The sequence below is a fragment of the Bubalus bubalis genome, chromosome 11 (genome assembly GCF_019923935.1).
Source record: "Bubalus bubalis isolate 160015118507 breed Murrah chromosome 11, NDDB_SH_1, whole genome shotgun sequence".
Lineage (NCBI taxonomy): Eukaryota > Metazoa > Chordata > Mammalia > Artiodactyla > Bovidae > Bubalus > Bubalus bubalis.
In genome coordinates, this window is record NC_059167.1 from 60,140,884 (window position 1) to 60,160,921 (window position 20,038).

At 38.1% G+C, this 20,038-nt stretch overlaps 1 protein-coding gene and 1 non-coding gene across 2 annotated transcripts in view; both read left to right on the forward strand.

Annotated features, from left to right (window-relative positions):
• Positions 1-209: 209 nt before the first annotated feature.
• The window catches only part of SOS2 (SOS Ras/Rho guanine nucleotide exchange factor 2), a 105,131-nt gene continuing 85,302 nt past the window's right edge, over positions 210-20,038 (forward strand). The window contains exon 1 of the mRNA XM_006063149.4: positions 210-332. Within this exon, the coding sequence (XP_006063211.3) occupies positions 246-332 (87 nt within the window). The 5' untranslated portion in view covers positions 210-245. The remainder of the gene's footprint in view (positions 333-20,038) is intronic.
• Positions 10,444-10,548, forward strand: LOC112577902. Its single transcript, XR_003102101.2, has one exon. It is a non-coding gene; the product is annotated as a U6 spliceosomal RNA (small nuclear RNA).

A 20,038-nucleotide genomic window follows, 5' to 3' on the forward strand; every position in this document is an offset into this window, starting at 1 on the left:
GGGCCGCCGCGCTTCCCCTGAGGACGCTGCGCGAGGCGAGGTCGCGGGGCCGAAGAAGCCGCCCCCGGAGCCCCCGCCCGCCCGCCGGCGCCGCCTCCGAGCCGCCTCGGCCGTAGCCGCGGCCCGGGCGGGAGGCGGCGGCGGCCGGTGAGGCTAGGCGGCCCGCGCCCTGCCTGTCAGATCACCGGCCCGGCCCGTTTCGGCCCGCGGGCCGCCCCCGATGCGGAGGCGCTGCCGCCGGGGCCATGCAGCAGGCGCCGCAGCCTTACGAGTTCTACAGCGAAGAGAACAGTCCGAAATGGCGGGGACTGTTGGTCTCGGCCCTGCGGAAGGTCAGTGCTGGTGCCCGGGCGGCCTCGGGGCCCGAGGGAGGTGCCGGGGCCGCGGCAGGCGGGCGGGGCGCGAGCCACGGCCCGAGCCGTGGCCCCTCGGACGTTCTGACGGGGAGCTGCACGTCTTCCCCGCGCTCGGCGCCGGAGGGCCCATCGCTTTCTCTCTGGCCGGCGACGAGGGGCTTGTGATTGCCTTTGCGTCCCAAAGGACGTTTTCTCAAGTTATTGCCTGGCCCCGGAAGGAAGGTTTTGTTATGATCATAAAACTGGATTTCATGTTGCAGTCGTTTCGTCAGGCGACTTCCGCCGTTGACCAATTTGTTGTCCTCGGGCTGGATTCGGGCAAGAGAAAGTCCCGCTGGTATTTAGATAGTTTCTAAAACAAAAGCACGTTTCTAGGCCGAGTAATCACTTTTAATTAAATTCTTTGGGTCTGTTCCCTTAGGCAGTTTGAAGGTTGAAGGGTGTCCACTCAAGAGGTTGTAATTTTTTTTTTTTTTGCTGATGGATGTGTTTCTCGATTGAGAAATGTCAGTGAGCCATAATATTGCTTTTACAATTCTTGAGGTCAATTTAAAGTGCCTCCTCCCTTCCTGCCATAGGCGTCCCCATGTTTAGGAGAGATTTCCCCTGTAAAAGTTGGTCATTTTCTTCACTGAGTGCAATTTATTACTTAGAATCATTTTAAGGGGATGAAAAAGGCTCAGCTCATAAAAAATCAATCTTTTTAGTTTGGGTACATCGCTAGGGTGCATCTGTCCTGTAGATGATGTCAGTTTTCCTCTGAATTTAGGTAATAATCGTACTGTTTTTTTAATATGTAATAATCATACGTTTTTATAATAAAGCCTTTTGTAAGGTCAAGACGTTTAAAGAGTGTAAATGGAGGCAGAAGAAGATAAACATACTGAGCATGGGCTTTCCTTGCCATTGATACAGATGTAGTCTATTACCTTTTGTGCAAAATAACCAAATATAAATTTTAAAATAATAAGGAATAAACATTAATTTAAAAGACTACCCCGGAAAATAAATCTTCATACATTAAATTTCTCTAAGTGAAAAGAAGTAGTAGTATTTTAAAGTAAAAAACATTCCCTCACGTATTCGAGTTTCAGATTTGCCGTTTTTTCACGATTCTTAGGAAGAGGTATTGCCTTCCTTGGGCCAAACATCATGTAAAATTTTTTAAAGAATTTGGTGGAGGTGGTTAAGAGCAGCTAGACAGTTACCATTTCACAGGTATTTTAGGTGTTAAAGTATTACATTGACCTTCCTTCCGTGGGCAACCCGATTCTATAAGGAGAGGGAAGGAAATGGCAAGTGTGCTGAGTGGTGATAATGAACACTGGCCTGAGTTAAAAGCAAAGAAGGAAATGCTTAGATAGTGATTGAACCTTCTACCACATAGACAGAAATGTGAATGCAGTTATCAGATAGTCGTATGTTGTTGGCAGTGAGGTGTAGGTCTCTTACTAGTATTTTCTGGTAGCAAATAGAATTTGAGTATGTGTTGCATAACTTACTTTGACTCTAATAATCCCTCATGCACAGATACAGATTTATATCTTCAGGTTAGTCTGGAAATAAACCCAGGGTAGCATCTGATCCTAGTTCATTGCTTTGAGTCTATTATTTTGCATTTATATGTTGTGCTTGTTTTCTTGGATCTCAGATGCCTTATAGATCTCTGTTGTATTCCACAATTCTTGTATGTCCTTTGCTTATGGAATATATACAGCTAAGGAAATCTGGCCTTTTGAGTGAATTAAAAAACAATTTTTATTTAACTTATTACATAACTGTTTTTTGTAGAATTGAGGTATATTCCCATGGAACACATTTTTTTAATGTTTTTGCAAATTTTTTGATATTTGTAATTCCCAGATTATATCCAGTTTTGTGGTCATGGCAGCTCGTAGGTTTATAGTTCTTTGTAGTTTTGTAGTTCTTGAGGTTTGTCGTTCTAGAGGAGTTCAAGGTTCACTCTTTCTTTGCAGGATGAGTTAAATTCTGGTCTGTACTTGCCACACGTGTCCTTGTACAGTGAGAATTCCTGCAACTTAGGCAGAGGCTCTGTCTTCACATTCAAGGCATCTAGAACATGGCTTCCTTCTTCCAGCTGACTAGATTATTGCAAACACTACTAAGATTAATACTAATAGTAAAAGCAGCAATAGTATTAGACTACTAAGTCTTTTCTCCTCTGGTGGATGTTGCCATCAAACATGTGGGAGCTAGTTTTATTAACATTTATTGAACACATTGTAGGTACTTGGCCCCAAACTGGATCCTAAGAATACAAATGTGAATAAAACCAAGATGCCTTGCTCTAAAATGTTTACCACATAGACTGAAAATTCTAAACTTTGGGGTTTTGGTTTATGTAGAACTCAAAAGTTCTGTAAGAAATATCTCTGTGTGTGAAAAGAACAAGGTTGTTTAATTCTGTTAGTTCACTTGTGCATCTTGATGGAACCTTCAAAACAGTTAAAATATAATTTTCTGAAAGGTAAAATCAAAACTCTCATGACAGTTATGAATGAACATGTATCCGTGATTTTGATTCAATTTATTACTTAATTTATTACTTAACTCATGAGATGCTAAAAGCCACTTCATATGAAAATTGGAGGAGGTTAAGTATTTATAGGAAACTTAAAAGAATCTCAAGGTAAGATTGTTGGATTGGACACAAAAATAGGTAATATCCTACAGGAACATAAGCAGTAAGTTTGGGGTTATCTTCCTACTGATTAGATCTTGCATCTGTGCTGGACAAAAATCTCTTTAAGTTAATCTTACCCGTTTGTAAAATAGCCCAGTCAGTAGTAATCAAGCATAGTGTTGGACTGAAGAACAGCAAGTTATCTCTTTTGCTTATTTTCAAGTTTTCCTGATTTTTCTGAAAACCATATGTATATTTGATAAAGTTAGTATACTGACTTTGAAAATGGAAGAGATTGTTTTAAACCAACATTAAATATTCATTTCACTATGGAGAAACATGAACATTGAGAAATAGATTTAAGGAAAGATAATTTAGGAAATAGAAATGTGTTGTTCTTTAACTCTTTGTTTTATTGTGCTTTTGTTCTTTACCTGTTAAAATAGAACTTCACTTAGGGCATTTAAATACATAGAGAGCTACCAAGGGTAGAGCAATATGACACTACTAATGGATCCTATGTGCATTGTTAACATTACTGCTGAATTATGTATCTTAACCTAAAAAGAGCCAGAGACGTAATTGCCCTCATTACTACTCCTCGAGAACACTGAAGCTATCATGTTACTTGGGGGAAAAAGAGTGTGGGATATATTTGCAAATGCAGCTTATTACCTGTGTCTTTGAAATACCTGTGGTACTTTGTGCATGTGCTATTTGTATCGTATGCTAAGAAAAATCAGTGTAAACATTCTGCATATAGGGAAACATGCCTTACAATCATTTTAGCAGGTTTTTTAGTCTCTGGTATTTCCCTTGTAGATGCCTTTTCTGTAGGATATTCACCAGGCTAGCCATGGAAAAGAAAATTTCCTTATTATCTGTCATTGTAGCTGTCACAGAAAGCTAGAAAGAATTGGTAAACTTACCTTATTCCTGAGTCTAACTTAATTCAGGTTTAATATTGACCTTCCGCCTCAACCATTACAGTTTACTCTTGGATATCTGTTAAAATTCAAGAGATGTGAGAGAATGTTTGAGTTAATTAATGGCAGTCAATGCTGGGGGTGGGGGTGGAAGAGAAGGTTGAAGGTTTTGATTCAGAAATGCCTTTGTACTAATATCTCTTGGAACTGTTTTAGAAGATTGCACTGGATCTTTCCTAGGACCCAGAAGAAAAGCATGGGAGTTCTTTGAGAAAATGAAATTGGTGTCATTGACAGAAGGTCAAGGAAGGCTTCTTTAAGGAAGTAACATTAGTGCTGACTTCTGGAGAATATATTTAAATATTTGTTGAGTGCCTCATACGTGCCAGGCAATATTCTTGATACTGAGGTTGTAGTAAGGCCCTGCTCTCATTAAAAACATCTGTTCTCTTAATAAATGACTGTAGCAGAGAGGCCTGGGGAGAGACAGACAGTAAAGAGGTAAACAATTATTTGAAAGATCAATAGGAATAAACAAAGAAAGGGGGAGGAAAGATTGGAGCTGTAGGGTAAGGTAGGACCATGACTTTAGGAACTGAGATCAAGTGAAAAGGAGTTGAGCAAGTTGAGAGACTCTTACATAGACTCAGGTTAAGGTCTCTCCTGAGAATAGAAAATCCTGTAGGGTTATTTATGTAACAAATTAATTAGATTAACTTGATCAAACTTGCTTTTTTGAAGAGATCACTCCAGCTAAAAGGAATAGGAGAAACTATGATTTTGTGACATGAGGCCTTTTCGGGATTTCCTAAAGCCACTGAATATAACAGTGAATATAACTCTAGGGAGTCATTTGGAATTATTCCAAACTAATAATGACCCAAACTGACCCAAGGGGTTCAGCCAGAACTGGATGAGCATTAGGAATGCATTTTAGCTTGCTGCATTTAGCTTCCTGTCAGCCATGATTTAGTAGTCTTCTATTTTCAGTTTAATTTTGGTATAGTGTATTTGGAGCAATAATATTCCATTAAAGTGTTTTATGCTGAGTATCCAAAGCATTACCTGTGTTACCACTTGACATAAATCAAATATATATCTTTTATATTAATCAGGGCCTTTCTTTCAACGGAGCAGTAGTTTGATTATATCCTCTGTTAGCCTGCATATTTGAATCAGGAAGGAATTTTAATGGAACTAATGGATTTAGTGTTATCTCATGTAGTCACATTAAAAATTAACAACCTAAAATTCTTTTCCTTTTTTTACATAAGAGCACATAGTAAGTAGAAACTTTTTAAATGTGTAAAGTGTTATATACTTCACATTTTAATATGTAGAGAGGAAGCAACACAATGAAAATAACATCAAGATAAAGATGAGAGCATTAGTATTATCTCCAAGTAAAGTTTTCATTACCGAATTTTCTTCATAAAAACACTTTGTAAACTCAAATACTACCTCTTACTTATGTAGCACTTTGTAATTTTTTCTTAAATGACCCATTAGCAACATTTCATAGTTGATCTTTTTCTGCTGCTTTTCCTCATTTGGCTTCCAGGATACCAACCTCTGATGGTTTTCTCCCTCTCTGACTATATTCCTCCTAGTTCTTCACCATTGTTGATCGCCTTATCTTCCCTACTATAATGCATCATCCTGACCTCCCTGGAGCTTAGTCTTTGAATTTCTGTTTCTATTTACAATAGATTTCTTGAGATCCCACCCAGCCTCATTGCTTCACATATCTCTATCTGATGGGTTCCAATATATATTTCTGGCTCAGAGCTCCCTCCTGATCTTGGATATCTAGTTTCTTAACACTTTCACAAAGATGTGTGATAGACATCTCAACTGATACTGAATTCCTCCTCTTCCCCTGAAAATTTGCTCCTTTTGTAATATTTCCCACATTAGTGAATGGCTACTTCATCATTCTAGTTGCTCAAAGTACTGAGTTATTCTTGAATTCTGTCTTTTTTTATAACCAATATCTAATGTGTCAGCAAATCTTTTTAGCTCTACTTCACACTATAACAATATTCAGTCACCATTTTTTACTCTTCCACTTCTACCTTCTGGGAACACTCTGGGACTATTAAAATAGCCTCTTAACTGGTCTCCTGTCTTCTCCCCTTATCCCAAAGCATAGTCTTTTCTCAGCACATAGAGATAAGTGGGATCATGTCATTCCTTTGTTCAAAATTTGTTGTGCTTCTCAGAATAAAAGTCCGAGTCCTCTCAGTAGCCTGGTGTTGCCCCACTTCCCCCTGAACCTTGCTGATCTCATTTACTACTGTCCTTTTTTTGCTCTCCTCCTGCCGCACACTGGCTTCCTGGTACCTCCAACTCTTAGACATGTTCTAGTCTCAGGGCTTTGTACTGGGTGTTTCTTCTGCCTGGAACAACCTTCCTACAGATAAAAACATGAGTGGCCCTTTTACCTCCTATAAGTCTTCAGACAAAGATCTTGAAGAGTCCTTCTCTTGGAGCCTGTCTAAACTTCTGCAACTCCTGCTTACTGGAAATTCCTATGTAAATGTTAACAGCATGTCCCAATTCAAGCTTGTTATCATCTTCCATAAACCGATGTCTCCAGTATAAATTATCTCGTACTCATTTCTCAGGCTAGAAGCCTAGTCATCATCTGTTCTTTTCTCTCCAGGTTCATGTCTAATCAACACCCAGTCTTGATTCTTTTCTCCTAAAAGGAGCTTTCTAACTTTTTTTTTACTATGTATTCCAAAAGAATTTTGAAAATTTTGTACATTTTTATGTTGACATCTAAAAATGTTCATCTTTAAGCTTAGTTTCAGAGGATATATTGAGTTGGCTAAAAAGTTCATTTGGTTTTCTGTAAGTTGACTTTGTTGTTGTTCAGTTGCTAAATCTTGTCTAACATCTGACTCTTTCCCGACCCAGGGATAGAACCCGCAGGCAGATTCTTTACTGCTGAACCACTCAGGAAGATCTCTGGTGGCTTTAGTAGTGCTTAGTTGTCTTTAACTTCATTTGACACAGTTTTATTAGATTGTATGTCATATCAGTGTGCATTTTAAAAACTTACCAAAGCCAGAGAATTTTTGTGTAGCCATTTTAGTGGTCAGTGTTTAAGGCTTTCCTGGTGGCTCAGATAGTAGAGAATCCGACTGCAGTGCTGGAGACCTGGATTTGATCCCTGTTTGGGAAGATCCCTTGGAGAAGGGAACAGCTACCCACTCCAGTATTCCTGCCTGGAGAATTCCGTGGACAGAAGAGCCTGGAGGGCTACAGTTCACGGAGTCACAAAGAGTCAGACATGACTGAGCGACTTTCACTTTCGCTTAGTGTTGAAGGTGGAAGAAAAAGCAACACTTTGCCATATTATGCTTTACTGTTTCAAGAAAGGACTTCTCTGGTGGTTCAGATGGTGACGAATCTGCCTGCAGTGGGGGAGACCTGGGTTCAATCCCTGGGTTGGGAAGATCCCCTGGAGAAGGGAACAATACCCACCCCAGTATCCAGGTCTGAAAAATTCCATGGACAGAAGAGCCTGGCAGGCTACAGTCCGTGAGGTCGCAAAGAATCAGACACGACTGAGGTACTTTCACTTCACTTCAAGAAAGGTAAAAACACAACTGAAACACAAAAATAGATTTGTGTTATATGAAGAAGGGGCTGTGACTGATTGAATGTGTCAGAAGTGGTTAGTGAAATTCCATGTTGGAGATTTCTCACAGGACAATGCTCCATGGTTGGGTAGATCAGTTGAAGTTGATAGTGATCAAGTCAAGACATTAACTGAGAACGGTCAACATTATACCATGCAGGGGATAGTTGACATACTAAAAATATCCAAATCAAGCATTGAAAATCATTTGTACCAGCTTGGTTATATTCATGGCTTTTACGTTTGGGTTCCACATAAGTTAAGCAAAAACCTTCTCAACCATATTTCTGCATATGATTCTCTACTTAAACATAATGAAGACATTCCATTGTTAAAACAAATTGTGACAGGCAATGAAAAGTGGCTACTGGGCAATAATGTGCAATGGAACAGATCATGGGGCAAGTGAAATGAACCACTGCCAACTACACCAAAGGCTGGTCTTGACCCAAAGAAGGTGGTGGTGTGTATATGGTAGGATTGGTGAGAGTCCTCTATTATGAGCTCCTTCTGGAAAACCAAATGGTTAATTCCAAGCACTGCTTCCAATGAGGCCAACTGAAAGCAGCACTGGATGAAAAGTGTCTGGAATTAGTCAACAGAAAATGCATAATCTTCCAACAAGATAACGCAAGACCACATGTTTCTTTGATGACCAGGCAAAAGCTGTTACAGCTTGACTAGCTAGTCCTGATACATCCACTGTATTCATCAGATGTTGCACCTTCAGATTTCCACTTATTTCGGTCTTTATAAAATTCTCCTAATGGAAATAAATTTCAGTTCCCTGGAAAACCGTAAAAGGCACCTGAAACAGTTTTTTGCTCAAAAAGATAAAATGTTTTGGGTGGATGGAATTATGAAGTTGCCTGAAAAATGGCAGAAGTTTGTGAAACAGAATGGTTGAATACATTGCTTAATAAATTCTTGGTTAAAATAAAAGATGTGTCTTTTATTTTTACTTTAAAACCAAAGGAACTTTTTGGCCAACTCAGTAGTTTGTTTTCTAAGTACAGGTGTTTTAAAATAAAACATTTACATTAGTGTTTTAATACCCAATGAAATCTAAGTACCATAACAATTTGATACACACCATTCATCCTTTTAATATATATGACAAAGTGCTTTCTTTTAGTTATTTTATTTTGAGTTATTGGCTTTCCCATGTGGCTCAGTGATAAAGAATCAGCCTGCTAATGCAGGAGTTGCAGGTTCCATCCCTGGGTCGGGAAGATCCCTTGGAGAGGAAATGGCAACCCACTCCTTGCCTGGAAAATTCCATGGACAGAAGAGCCTGTGGGCTATAGTCCATGCGGTTACAAAGAGTCAGACACGACTTCGAGACTGAGCACATACTTTAGTAGTACATAGTTGCTCAAAAGAACATAAACCTTATGAATTTCTGTTGTGTGGTTGCTAAGTTGCTTCAGTTGTGTCTGACTCTTTGCGACCCTATGGACTATAACATTCCAGGCTCCTCTGTCCATGGGATTCTCCAGGCAAGAATACTGGAGTGGGTTGCCATGCCCTTCTGTTTCCACATAACAAATTTTCGAATACTTGGTGGCTTAACACAACACATATTTATTATCCTACAGTTACTGTTAGAAGTCCAGACATGGCCTAGCTGGATTCTCTATTTTGGGTCCCATAGGCTGAAATCAAGGTTTTGGCTTTAGCTGCAGGCTCATCTGAGGTTGAGATCCTCTTCCAAGTTTATGTGGTTATTGGCAGAATTCATTTCCTTCAGTTGCCTGTCTGAGGCCCTCAGCTCCCAGGGGTTGCTGCCATTTCTTCTCCGTGGTCCTGCCTGTAATAAGTCAATTTACTACTTCGAGGCGAACAGGACTGCATCTGCTGCTGTTTCTTGTCTCACACTTCTGGACCCTTTTTTAAAAGGACTCACCTGATTTAGGTCAGGCCCACCTAGGATAATCTCTTTTATGATTAACTCAAAGTCAACTTAATTACTGACCTTAGTCACCTTTGCTATATACAGTAATAGCACAGGAGTGGTATGTCATCATATTCACAGGTCCTGCCCACATTCAAGGCGAGAGGAGTGTACAGGGTGTGTAAACCAGGGATCAGAATCTTGGGAGCCAGGTATCTTAGAATTCTGCCTACCACATTCATCTTATGGAAAATATCCCCCATAACCTAATTGGAAAGGTCAGTTTAGTTGTCAAGCCAACCTGCCTATCATATTTATCTTCAGACCAAGTCTGACTTAATTTTTCAATTCAGATGAATGTGTTAATACTTGTTATGTGCCAGCCATTTCACTTCTGAATTCTATTTGTAAGATAGAAAGATAAGGTGTGAAAACTTGCTTTAAATTGTTTCTCCTGACTGAAATAAAATGATGTTGGCTGTATTTAGTATTCTTTTAAAGATGCTTTCTTTTCTTTGTTCTCATGAGTCTCCTCATTTATAGTGTATTTTTTTTACTCTAGGCTACGGGATGAAAGAAGCAAGATTAAATGATAAATATTTATTATTTAAATGAGAAGTATTTATCACCGTCTCTTTGTTTTGTGTCATAGAATTTATTATTTATTGCTCTGCAGAGCAATGCCCCATAACAACATTCAAGATAAGAGATCTGCCTTTCTTCTGTTAAATGGGAGGAAGGCAGTTGTGGAGAGAGGGGAAAGGAGAATGCATTATTTACTCCTTGAGTGCAGGCACCTTGCAGGCAGATCTTTAAGAAAGAGTGCACATGGTAGTTTTGGTAGGATGCTGAAGGATATGAGTATTTGACCCAGGGAGTATTAAAGTTTGACTGAATAAAATATACTTAGTGACCTTTTCCCCAGTCCACAGGAAAAAGCCAATATTAATTTTAATTAATTTTATTTTTTTCACGCTCGCTTTGGCAGTACATATACTAAAATTGGAACGATACAGAGAAGATTAGCATGGCCCCTGCGTAAGGATGACACGCAAATTCGTGAAGCGTTCCATATTTTTACAAAGGCTGTAAAAAGAGACAAGGACACTACATAATGATCAAAGGGTCAATCTAAGAAGAAGATATAACAATTATAAATATATATGCACCCAACATAGGAGCACCGCAATATGTAAGACAAATGCTGCTGCTGCTGCTAACTCACTTTAGTCGTGTCCGACTCTGTGTGACCCCATAGATGGCAGCCCACCAGGCTCCCCCGTCCCTGGGATTCTCCAGGCAAGAACACTGGAGTGGGTTGCCATTTCCTTCTCCAATGCATGAAAGTGGAAAGTGAAAGTGAAGTCGCTCAGTCGTGTCCGACCCTTAGCAACCCCATGGACTGCAGCTTACCAGGCTCCTCCATCCATGGGATTTTCCAGGCAAGAGTACTGGAGTGGGTTGCCATTGCTAACAAGTATGAAAGGGGAAATTAACAATAACACAATAATAGTGGGAGACTTTAATACCCCACTCACACCTATGGATAGATCAACTAAACAGAAAATTAACAAAGAAGCACAAACTTTAAATGATACAATAGACCAGTTAGACCTAATTGATATCTATAGGACATTTCACCCCAAAACAATGAATTTCACCTTTTTCTCAAGCGCACATGGAACCTTCTCCAGGATAGATCACATCCTGGGCCATAAATCTAGCCTTGGTAAATTAAAAAAAATTGAAATAATTCCAAGCATCTTTTCTGACCACAATGCAGTAAGATTAGATCTCAGTTACAGGAGAAAAAATATTAAAAATTCCAACATATAGAGGCTGAACAACACGCTGCTGAATAACCAACAAATCACAGAAGAAATCAAAAAAGAAATCAAAATATGCATAGAAACGAATGAAAATGAAGACACAACAACCCAAAACCTATGGGACACTGTAAAAGCAGTGCTAAGGGGAAAGTTCATAGCAATACAGGCATACCTCAGGAAACAAGAAAAAGGTCAAATAAATAACCTAACTCTACACCTAAAGGAACTAGAAAAGGAAGAAATGAAGAACCCCAGGGTTAGTAGAAGGAAAGAAATCTTAAAAAATCAGGGCAGAAATAAATACAAAAGAAACAAAGGAGACCATAGCAAAAATCAACAAAGCCAAAAGCTTGTTCTTTGAAAGAATAAATAAAATTGACAAACCATTAGCCAGACTCATCAAGAAACAAAGGGAGAAAAATCAAATCAATAAAGTTAGAAATGAAAATGGAGAGATCACAACAGACAACACACAAATACAAAGGATCATAAGAGACTACTATCAGCAATTATATGCCAATAAAATGGACAACGTGGAAGATATGGACAAATTCTTAGAAAGGTACAACTTTCCAAAACTGAACCAGGAAGAAATAGAAAATCTTAACAGATCCATCACAAGCATGGAAATTGAAACTGTAATCAGAAATCCTCCAGCAAATAAAAGCCCGGGTCCAGACGGCTTCACAGCTGAATTCTACCAAAAATTTAGAGAAGAGCTGATGCCTATCCTACTCAAACTCTTCCAGAAAATTGCAGAGGAAGGTAAACTTCCAAACTCATTCTATGAGGCCACCATCACCCTAATACCAAAACCTGACAAAGATGCCACAAAAAAAGAAAGCTACAGGCCAATATCACTGATGAATATAGATGCAAAAATCCTTAATAAAATTCTAGCAATCAGAATCCAACAACACATTAAAAAGATCATACATCATGACCAAGTGGGCTTTATCCCAGGGATGCAAGGATTCTTCAATATCTGCAAATCAATCAATGTAATACACCACATTAACAAATTGAAAAATAAAAGCCATATGATTATCTCAAGAGATGCAGAGAAAGCCTTTGATAAAATTCAACATCCATTTATGATAAAAACTCTCCAGAAAGCAGGAATAGAAGGAACATACCTCAACATAATCAAAGCTATATATGACAAACCTACAGCAAACATTATCCTCAGTGGTGAAAAATTGAAAGCATTTCCCCTAAAGTCAGGAACAAGACAAGGGTGCCCACTCTCACCACTACTATTCAACATAGTTTTGGAAGTTTTGGCCACAGCAATCAGAGCAGAAAAAGAAATAAAAGGAATCCAAATCAGAAAAGAAGTAAAACTCTCACTGTTTGCAGATGACATGATCCTCTACATAGAAAACCCTAAAGACTCCACCAGAAAATTACTAGAGCTAATCAATGAATATAGTAAAGTTCCAGGATGTAAAATCAACACACAGAAATCCCTTGCATTCCTATACACTAATAATGAGAAAATAGAGAAATTAAGGAAACAATTCCATTCACCATTGCAACGAAAAGAATAAAATACGTAGGAATATATCTACCTAAAGAAACTAAAGATCTATATATAGAAAACTATAAAACACTGATGAAAGAAATCAAAGAGGACACTAATAGACGGAGAAATATACCATGTTCATGGATTGGAAGACTCAATATAGTGAAAATGAGTATACTACCCAAAACAATCTATAGATTCAATGCAATCCCTATCAAGCTACCAACGGTATTTTTCACAGAGCTGCTGCTGCTGCTGCTGCTAAGTCGCGTCAGTCGTGTCCAACTCTGTGCGACCCCATAGACGGCAGCCCACTAGGCTCCCCCGTCCCTGCACAGAGCTAGAACAAATAATTTCACAATTTGTATGGAAATACAAAAAACCTCGAATAGCCAAAGCAATCTTGAGAAAGAAGAATGGAACTAGAGGAATCAACCTGCCTGACTTTAGGCTCTGCTACAAAGCCACAGTCATCAAGACAGTATGGTACTGGCACAAAGACAGAAATATAGATCAGTGGAACAAAATATAAAGCCCAGAGATAAACCCACACACCTATGGACACCTTGTCTTTGACAAAGGAGGCAAGAATATACAATGGAGAAAAGACAATCTCTAACAAGTGGTGCTGGGAAAACTGGTCAACCACTTGTAAAAGAATGAAACTGGAACACTTTCTAACACCATACACAAAAATAAACTCAAAATGGATTAAAGATCTAAACATAAGACCAGAAATTATAAAACTCTTAGAGGAGAACATAGGCAAAACACTCTCTGACATAAATCACAGCAGGATCCTCTGACCCACCTCCCAGAATACTGGAAATAAAAGCAAAAATAAATGGGATCTAATTAAAATTAAAAGCTTCTGCACAATAAAAGTAACTATAAGCAAGGTGAAAAAACAGCCTTCAGAATGGGAGAAAATAATAGCAAATGAAGCAACTGACAAACAACTAATCTCAAAAATATACAAGCAACTCCTGCAGCTCAATCCCAGAAAAATAAACGACCCAATCAAAAAATGGGCCAAAGAACTAAACAGACAATTCTCCAAAGAAGACATACAGATGGCTAAGAAACACATGAAAAGATGCTCAACATCACTCATTATCAGAGAAATGCAAATCAAAACCACAATGAGGTATCATTTCACACCAGTCAGAATGGCTGCGATCCAAAAGTCTACAAGCAATAAATGCTGGAGAGGATGTGGAGAAAAGGGAACCCTCTTACACTGTTGGTGGGAATGCAAACTAGTACAGCCACTATGGAGAACGGTGTGGAGATTCCTTAAAAAACTGGAAATAGAACTGCTATATGACCCAGCAATCCCACTGCTGGGCATACACACTAAGAAACCAGAATTGAAAGAGACACATGTACCCCAATGTTCATTGCAGCACTGTTTATAATAGCCAGGACATGGAAGCAACCTAGATGTCCATCAGCAGATGAATGGATAAGAAAGCAGTGGTACATATACACAATGGAGTATTACTCAGCCATTAAAAAGAGTACATTTGAGTCAGTTCTAATGAGGTGGATGAAACTGGAGCCTATTATACAGAGTGAAGTAAGCCAGAAAGAAAAACACCAATACAGTGTACTAATGCATATATATGGAATTTAAAAAGATGGTAACAACAACCCTGTAGGCAAGACAGCAAAAGAGACACAGATGTATAGAACAGTCTTTTGGACTCTGTTGGGGGGTGGGGAATGATGTGGGAGAATGGCATTAAAACATGTATAATATCATATAAGAAATGAATCGCCAGTCCAGGTTCGATGCAGGATACAGGAAGCTTGGGGCTGGTGCACTAGGATGACCCGGAGGGATGGTATGGGGAGGGAGGTGGGAGGGGGTTTCAGGATGGGGAACACGTGTACACCCTTGGTGGATGCATGTTGATGTATGGTACCCATACAATATTGTCAAGTAAAAAAAAAATAATAATAAAAAAATTTTTTTTAATTTTATTTTTTTTCTAAGTTTTTCTTAATTCTGTGGTACCTGCTGCAGTTTATTTGCTAACGAATAGTGCAAGTTTGTAAAATAAATGAACAAGAGACACAGGTTTTACAGGGAGGTTTTTTGATCTGTTTTCTTATTTTTAAAAAATTCTATTTATTGATTTATTTGGCCATCAGCATGTGGGATCTTAGTTCCCCAACCAGGGATTGAACCAGTGTCCTCTGTAATGGAAACACAGAGCCCTAACCACTTGACCTCCAGGGAAATCCCTTTTTTCCTATCTTTACACCAGTCTACCACACTATTTTAATTATTACACCTTTATAAAAAATTTTTGGAATCAGGTAGGTTTAGCCTTCCAACTTTTTTTTTCCCACAGTTGTTTTGGTTATTCTAGGACCTTTGCATTTCCATAGAAATTTTAAAATTAGCCTGTCAATTTCTACCCCCCCCCAAAAAAAAACCCTGCTGGAATTTTGATTGGGATTATGTTGAATTTATAGATTATTTGAGGAAAATTGAAATCTTAACAGTATAGAGTCTTTGAACCCACAAAGTTTGTATTTTTATTTACTTAGATTTTTAAACATTTCTATCAGCAATATTTTGTAGTTATTAATGTATATCTTTAGAGTGAAATCTTCTGCTTTTTCTTTTTAAATTGAATTTTAACTCTTAAAGCTTTCAGTATTTTTAATTGATGTTTGAGCCACTGTATCCTTGCAGAAACTTTGGCAATGAAATAAAGAATTTGGCATGAATAAATACACAGACTGTGTATCCAAGGGATTTATTTCTATATTGTTCAGTTCAGTCGCTCAGTCGTGTCCGACTCTTTGCAACCCCATGAATCACAGCATGCCAGGCCTCCCTGTCCATCACCAACTCCCGGAGTTCACTCACACCCATGTCCATCGAGTTGGTGATGCCATCCAGCCATCTCATCCTCTGTCGTCCCCTTCTCCTCCTGCCCCCAATCCCTCCCAGCATCAGGGTCTTTTCCAATAAGTCAACTCTTCTCATGAGGTGGCCAAAGTACTAGAGTTTCAGCTTTAGCATCAGTCCTTCCAGTGAACACCCAGGACTGATCTCCTTTAGGATGGACTGCTTGGATCTCCTTGCAGTCTAAGAGACTCTCAAGAGTCTTCTCCAACACCACAGTTCAAAAGCATCAATTCTTTGGCGCTCAGCTTTCTTCACAATCCAACTCTCACATCCATACATGACCACTGGCAAAACCATAGCCTTGACTAGATGGACCTTTGTTGGCAAAGTAATGTCTCTGCTTTTGAATATGCTATCTAGGTTGGTCATAACTTTCCTTCCAAGGAGTAAGCATCTCTTAATTTCATGGCTGCAGTCACCATCTGCAGTGATTTTGGAGCCCCAAAGAATAAAGTCTGACACTGTTTCCATTGTTTCCGCATCTGTTTCTCATGAAGTGATGGGGCCAGATGGCATGATCTTGGTTTTCTGAATGTTGAGCTTTAAGCCAACTTTTTCACTCTCCTCTTTCACTTTCATCAAGAGGCTTTTTAGTTCCTCTTCACTTCTTCCATACCCTAAACGCAAATGTTAGTTGATTGAACAATTTGCACTAGCAAGATTTTCTTATTTGATTCTGAGTATGGGAAACTGAAAATATGTATGTATTAGGAAATAGCATTTCTGAAATTTGTCAGATCTAGTGTTTATCAATTTAAAAAATTAAGTTTAATGCTTTTATATGTGTCTACGCACAAATCTGTAGCAGTATGATTTTTCTGTTTACAGTGTATGTGTAAGGAAATACCTTCTGGCAATTTGAAAATACGGTGTAACGGGAATACAGGTCTGATATGTTAATCTACTGTTAAAGACTGAAAATTATTTTAATTGCTCTTTTTTCTGCCTAGTCTTTCAGAAAAATATGAAAAGTGAGTTTGAGTGAGTTTGTTCTGATGTGGTAATTTTATACTTACTCTTAGGGTGCTGAGATAGTAAATGTGGTATTGCAAGGTACGGTTATCTTTTGTTGTCGTTTGATGTCCTTTTAAGTGTTTATAGCTAGGATTTTAAGATTTTGTATTTGTTTTTATGACTTTTCATCTTTGCAATTTAGTGAGTTTAGCATAAGAAACTCAGATGCTCAGTGTTAAGGTTGCTTTTCAGGTTACTTACTGAAATCATAATCATGGAAAAAATTTGTATCCCAGTTAGACATTATCTTAATTCTCACGCATAGTCATTTGTACTGAGTGGGGCTGTTGGCTTTTGTGGAAGAATGTTATAACAAACAGTCTAATGGACTTTTTAAAGCTAAACTTCCAATATAAATGTTTATTTTATACATATATTTATATGTGTTTATACATGTATTTAAATGTCTGTTCTGTTGATATAATAGAAATATATGGTAGAGTGTAATTAAGTTTCCTCTTGACATGTAACAGGAAATATTTATTTCTCCCCAATCTATTTTGAATTTCCCAAAAAAATGTAAAGCCAGGTTTTTTGGATGTTAGTCCTGTATGGATTTCCAGCTGCCTTAGTTAAGCGCTTCTCATCCAGACTTCGTTACTGGTTATTGTTCCAGCTTCTTGTGTCCTTTCTCTCTCTCACTTCCCCACTTCAAATTATGTTTCTTTGTAAGTTTATTTTTATCAAAATTATTCATGGAAATGAAAAGATAACTAGCTCTGTAAGGCTTGCTAGGAAAAATAGCAGTATCTCCTCACTATTCACAACAGTTTTTGCTTCCGAGATGCAGTCCCTTTAATTTTTCAAAGTGATTTATTTCAGTATTCTGTATCTCTAAGAAAAAAAAAGTGCTTCTGCTCTATTGACCTTTCTGCTTTGGGCAGTATCTTTTGGCTTCCTACTATGGAAGGTAAGGTTTTACTATCTTTTGTACACACACACACACACACACATATTCTCCCCTCCAACAACACATAGATTTACCACATGTACATACTTCCTGTCTCCCCTCCCACTCCATGCTTCTATCTTAATGTTGGTTGGATCAATATTCAGAGTTTATAGTATTATTACTGTACATAATGACCATATACTATATGTTATTTATAGTTAAACCCCTTTTTCTTTCCTACTTAACGTTTTACTGAAGTTAATAATTATCTTGTGTTCTTGTTTGTGTCTTTTCTATGTATTTATCAATTTAAGCTCAAACTGCCTACCAGTTGTCTAAATATCCTCTCAAGAGTTTTAGATCCATCAGATACTCTGTTAATTTCATCTTCTTGAGATAGTTTCTTTCAGAGCCTTCTGATCTGCTCTGATTGGACTGGCAACCTTTATGCTTGTTTTACAGATCTCATAATTTTTCTTCACGTCATCCTAGGCATTCCTTTGGCTTTTCTCTTGCATTGGTTCCTTTGTTTCTTCTATCCCATATTTTTCTCTATCTTGATTTGTATGCTTGTTTTATTGTGGTACAAACTATAAAGCTTAACGAAAAAGACTATGTGAGTAAAATTTTGGGCCATGTTAGATCCAAGCATGTATTCATTATACCTTAACATTTGATTGATAATTTGTTAAGATCTTATTAAAGGTTGGAAATTATTGCCTTCCAACTTCTAGTATTATTGTTGAAATCTGGAGCTGATTTAATGTTGTCTACTTTGTGCATGACCTCTTTTCTCCCTCTACTCTGAACTTGTAAGATATTCTCTTTGTCTCCAGGCGTCCTGACGTTTTCATTTCTTTCATTGAGATAGGAACTAGGAGGGCCCTTAATGATTTAATATATTGATAATTTCACCCCTTAATTTTCTGTTTGCTTGGTGGTGATTTTCTTTTTAAAACTTTATCTATGGTGAAATGTAACATACAGCTAGAAAATGTATAAAACATAAATATACAATTTAAGGAACTCTTACTTAACCATCACCCAGGTGAGAAAATAGCACATTTTTAACATTTTTCTCAAGAGAACTCTCCAGAAGGTAACCAGTAGTCAGCACTACTTTCCTTTATAGTCTCATCATCTAAGCATGTGTTCTTAAACACCGCAGCTTAATTTTATCTGATCTTGAACTTTGTGAGTGAAATTTGTGTCTGTTCTTTTTATCTGTCTTCCTTCTGCCAACAGTATTTTAAAGATATATCCACATTTTGTGGAGCTATCTTTACTCATGTTTTATTTTTTGCTGTATATACATTCCATTGTATGAATATGCCACAATTTATCTATCATACTCTAGATAGGTATTTGAATTTGCCTTTCTAATTTGAAGGTATACCAATAATGTTTTTTTCTCAACCTTTTTGTTCATGTATTCTGTAAATGTTTGTGCTTATTTCTCTAGAACAGTGCTGTCCAAATGAAATATAATATTAGCCACATATGTAATTTAAAGTTTTCTCATACTCATGTTAGGGCTTCTCAGGTGGTGCAGTGGTAAAGAATCTGCCTGCCAGTGCAGGAGATGCGGGTTCAATCCTTGGATCGGGAAGATCCGCTGGAGAAGAAAATAGCAATCCACTCCAGTATTCTTGCCTGGTAAATCCCATGAATAGAGGACCCTGGTAACCTGCATTCCATGGGGTCACAAAGAGTCGGACTTGACTTAGCAACTGAGCACACATGTACATCCGTCCGTAGCCACATTAAAAATATAAGAAGACACAGATCAAGTTTATCTAAATAACATATTTAACCCAATGAATGTAGTCATTTCAGCATTTAGCCAACAAAAGAATTATTGAGATATTTGACATTCTTTTTGTATTCTAGATCTTTGACATCTGGTATGTATTTTATAGCCCATCTCAGTTTGGTCGAGCTACATTTCAGGTGCTCACACTTGCCACATGAGGCTAGTGTCTCCTGTATTGGACAGTAGAGCTCTAAAAGATATGAATATATTGAATAGTAGAATTGCCGGATTATAGGGTATCATATCTTGAACTGTAGTAGATGACAGCAGAGTTTTCCGAAGTGATAGAGCCATTTTGCACCCCAGTGCCAGTGTGTGTGGGTTCCCATTTTTCCGCATAATTACCAACACTTAGTATTATCATACTTTTTCGTTTTCTTATCTGTTAAGTGGGTGATAGATTTCACTGTGATTTAATTTGCACTTCCCTGATGGCTAAAGAGCTGGAGCACATTTTCACATTAATTGACCATTTGAATTTCTTCTTCTGTGAAGTGCTGGTTTAAAATTTTTTTGCCAATTTTTTTCTATTAGGATTTTCATCATTTTCTCCTTGTTGAATTTTTAGAA